General features: G+C 63.6%; 1 protein-coding gene across 1 annotated transcript in view; it reads right to left on the bottom strand.

Moving 5' to 3' along the window:
• The window catches only part of EMIHUDRAFT_244839 (hypothetical protein), a gene marked incomplete at both ends in the record, with an annotated part of 2,875 nt that extends 1,657 nt beyond the window's left edge, over nt 1-1,218 (bottom strand). The window contains 3 exons of the mRNA XM_005769020.1: nt 45-95; nt 535-783; nt 883-1,218. Of these exons, the coding sequence (XP_005769077.1) occupies nt 45-95; nt 535-783; nt 883-1,218 (636 nt within the window). The remainder of the gene's footprint in view (nt 1-44; nt 96-534; nt 784-882) is intronic.
• Between the last annotated feature and the right edge of the window lie 3,287 nt (nt 1,219-4,505).

Here is a 4,505-nt window from a genome sequence, read left to right as displayed (position 1 = left end):
GGTGGTCTGATGGCAGTGATTCGGAAGCTTCTCGGAAGCGTCACCAGCGCGAGCGCCAGCATGAGGCCGTGCGGGGACCAGCCGGCGAGGGGGCCCTGAGTGGGCGAAGGGTTGTAAACCACTCGGTGAATGGGGCTATGGTTTTCTTGTGTTGTGGTGTGTGGTGTGTGGTGTGTTGTGGTGTGTTGTGGTGTGTTGTGTGTTGTGTTGTGTGGTGTGTTGGAAGGCAAGCGTCGCGAGTCGACCTCTGCACATGCTGGTGTGGGGCAAGGGCAAGGCGACGGCTCGCAACTCCGCGTCCAGAAAGACGGGAGCCCCGCGGCGTTGAAAGTGCAAGGCCCGGTGCGCGTGGGTGAGCGGTGTGTGTGTGTCCGTGTGTGTGTGTGCGTGCCCGCGAGTGTCAACTAGGGGTGCCTGGGCAGGTGAAGGCGGAGGAGCATGTGGGTGAGAGAGGGCACGCGGACGGCGGATGCGATGCGGGTGGACCAGCGGAGCACGGTATGGACGGGTCTGTGGCCGGAGATGGGCGCGCACCGGCAGCAGCGGCGCCACCGTCGGCCACACACTCTCCTCGACCACGGATGGGTCGAGGGTCCGGATGAGCTCGCAAGTGACGGCGGCCGCCGGCTCCTGGAGGAAGGCCTTTGCGCCGCCCACCGCGATCAGCAGCGCTGACAGCCGTGCGGCCGTCGCCGACTGCCGCTCCGCAGGCAGCGCCGCGACCCGGTGCGACCGGACGAGGGCAGAGCAGGCAAAGAGACGGCCAAAGAGGACGTCGCGCTCCTGCGGGAGAAGCCCGGCGGTCGGGGGTCGTGGTAGGGGCGGAGGGGCGCGTGCGGCATGCGGGCCCATCGCGCGGCGGCGGCAAAGGCGGCGGCGCACCTCCGATCCCTTTGCAGCGCCGGTGAGCTGCAGCGTCGACTCAATCTGCTCGAGGATGAGCTCCGGCGTGACGATCTCGAGGGCGGCGCACAGCTCGATGAGCGCCGCGCCAAAGCCCTGCCGAGCGCCGTCGCGTGGCGAAGCGAGGCCGCGCACGAGCCGGCGGACGGCATACTCGAGGTCCGGGCACAGCGGCTGGCCGCCGGCAGCGCTAGTAGCGGCAAACTCGGACTGGGCGGTATTCAGCGCGGCGATTAGGCTCGAGGCCGCTTTCACTCGCCGGTCCACGTCGAGCGAGGCGAGCTCCCAGAAGTAAGAGAGCACGGTCGCCGCCATCGTAGGCGTGAGCGGCTCGTAGCCAAGCACAGAAGAAAAAAGAAAGCGCAGGGACACCAAGGAGAATGAGAAGAATGGAAACAAGAAGACAGTGAGCCACCACAGGCGTCGTTGGCGCACATACTGAGCGGCAGCTGCGCTGGAAATAAGGAAGAGGCGCGTCACTTCATGCGGAAGCTGACAAACACGCGGCGAGGGCAACAGCAAGAGTCGATTGCGGCGCCTGACTCAAAAGACACCGCCACATCCCTGAGACGAGCGAGGGCAGCCTCCTTAAAGGCAATGGGGTCTAGATTCGGAGCGCTCGCCGAAGGGGAGTACGACAAAATAGCGCCCGTGATTGCCTGCACGCTGCCAGCACTGACAGACTCCATACCCGAAAGAAAGAGAGGGGAGCTCGCGGGAGAGGTAACGAGTGAACTACAGGTAGTGGGGAAGGCAGCCTCGATTGCCATACAGACATGGGTGCGAAACAAACGACAAGACCAAGGCACGGGCAGAGGAACGAGAGAAGAATATAGAGTGGATAAAGCGCCTCGTGTTCACTGCATGGAGGGTGAGCCACGCCGAACGCAAGGAAGCCGGGGAAGACGACCCCGAGGAGGACGAAACACCAGTGGAAATCCCGCCGTCAGCTGTCACGACATGGGAATTCGGCGTACTTGCGGCCATGCTATCACGCCTGCCTTGCGACAGCCTGTCGGCGCTGCTGACCGTGCCATGCTGCACAATTGTGATCACCTGCATATAGCTCGCGGCCTTAGTATCAAGCATTCAGTGACGACCTGATTGTACGGCCAGTATGAAGGTGTCCCCTTCCATCGTGTGCACGCTTCTGGCGCAATGCGCGTCGCCTCGGATTGGCTGCTGGCACTCTCGAGGCTATGCCTACACAGCCTCGCGCGCCATGATGGGCAGTCAAGAGGGACCACGCACCTTCTCAGGACAGCGCCGGGAGCGAAACCTTGATAGGAATAACCAACAAGAAATCACGACCAGTCACACAGGTACAAAGTGACGCACGCGCAGCTCACATAGACCACATCTCACACAGATTACAAAACACTCGTGGGGGCACAAGACGTGGCACGGACAGGTCACAAACGTATACACACAGAGACGAGAGAGAGGCACGTAGTAACCAAAAGCAATCGACTTCCGCGGCCGGCGCTTAATTGAGCAGGCCCACAGTCAGCACAAACTCCTTGCGCCATCCGTCCCGAGCAGCATCACCATTTCGCGTAAAAACGGACCAAATGCCGCGGGACCAGGGGATGGACCAAATGCCGAGGGACCAAATGCTGACCCGATGCCGAGGGACCAAATTACATAAGTTGGTGAGCAAGCAAAGATCTTCAAGGCGACACGGTAGAAGTAATTCGCTTCAGCGAGCCGCCGCCCGTCGTTGATGGTGCTTCGCAGGCGTTCTCGCAGGCAAGTCGCACCAACATCGACTGCTCCAAGGGCCGTAACGAGGGGATCCGGGATCGAATCGAGCGCCGCCGCCGCCTCATAGGCGCTGAGCACGCCATCGCTCCCGGAGAAGGGGGACAGCTCGACGACGCACACTCTCTTGTCCTGCCCCGTCGTGTCCAAACTGCAGCCGTCGTTGACGTAATTGACGAGAGTTTCGCACAGGTCGTCGATGGAGACCGAGGGGGTGGGGGCGAATCCGGCGACTACGGGCAGCGAGAGCAGCAGCAGCGCGATTCGCTCGAGCATGCACCCAGCCAGGGTGATGCCGTCGTTGCTGACCCCCGGGGTGCAGTGACTCCAGCACCGCTGGATTCTTTTTTTGTTAGCTCCGAAGTTAAGCGGCAAAGATTGGGTGAATGGGTCCAACGACGTGAATTGTAACTCAAAAACCTTGTTTCAACAGACTCGGGCTACGTACGGTGTCTCCGCCGCCGCCGCCGCTCACGCCGCCACCGCCCTCTACCTCGCCCACGCACGCCTCCGCCGCCCTCCGCCTCCACCACACCGCGCCGCCGCCGCCGCTCACGCCGCAGCCGCCCCCCACCTCGCCCGAGCCTCCGCCTCCCTCCACCTCCCCCACACCGCCGCCGCCGCCGCTCACGCCTCCGTCGCCCTCCACCTCCCTGAGGGAGGGTGTAGAGGATGTAGAGTGTAGAGCGCTGTAGAGCTGTAGAGCTGGAGAGTGCTGTAGAGCTGTAGAGCTCTACATCCACCGCGTGACGAGGCGGGTGCGTTGTAGAGCGATGTAGAGGCGCTCTACAACGTGAAATCTCTACACCAAAACGATCCACACCGCGCAGCAGCTCGCCCAGGTGCTCCTCCGCTTCTGCAGCAACACCACGCTCACCTTCTTCCTTCGCACTATGCCGCCGTCGGTGACCCAGGACGCCGCGCGCGAGCACGACCGCCTGATGGAGGAGGCGCTCTACACCCTCGTGGGTGGCGCGCGGGTCGGACGCAACAGCCCACGGTGGCGGGTCGCTGTTCAGCAGGCCCGACTTCCGGTCAGGATGGGCGGTATGGGCCTGACCAGTGCCATGGACATCCGTGAGGCAGCGTGGGTCGGCACGTGGGCCCTCGTCACGCGGCCGATACGCGAGCTGCACGAGCCATTCCGCGACCTCGATGTGGCCCTCGCGCCGGGAGAGCGCTTCGACGAGCTTCGGGAGGCTCACAAACGCCTCCGCGCCGTTCGCGACGCGGTCGGCAAGACCTGGCGCGAGTGGGACGGGCGCACGCTATACCAAGACGTCGTCGGGCCCTTCAAGGAGACCAAGGCGGTGCCACGGCGCCGCTACCACCCGCCCAAACTTACGCCGGCGGCGGAGCTGCTGGATCTTTCGGAGTTCTCGTCTACCAGCGAGTTCTTACAGCAGGCGCAGCGGCGGTACACCGTCGGCGTACACCATCGCAACTGGCTCGCCCTCGCCGACGCCTTCGTCAGCGAGGCATCCCGGCGGGGCGGCCGCTACAAGACTGGCAGGTGCAAGAACCACAAGTGCTGGCGCGAGGCGATTCGGTTCGTCGCAGTCAGCCAGGAGGGGGCTGGCGCCTTCCTGAATGCGATCCCCATGCGGGATGATATGAAGATGGAGACGTGGGCGATGCGCATTACAGTTCAGCGCCGCCTCGGCCTCCCGCTCGATGTTGCCTGCCAGGCGGTGGAGGCGGGCAAGAAGGCGCCAAACGGCAAGCCGCACGAAGAACTCGGCGATGCCGCAATGGTCAACCCGCGTGCGAAGCACGCGACACGACACAAATACCTGCTCAAACGACTCGTCAGACCCTTCGCTCGGCGTGGGGCATGCTCA

This window comes from Emiliania huxleyi, assembly GCF_000372725.1.
Source record: "Emiliania huxleyi CCMP1516 unplaced genomic scaffold EMIHUscaffold_435, whole genome shotgun sequence".
NCBI lineage: Eukaryota > Haptophyta > Isochrysidales > Noelaerhabdaceae > Emiliania > Emiliania huxleyi.
Note: the sequence above shows the minus strand (reverse complement) of the source record. Positions and strands in the feature narration are given on the sequence as shown.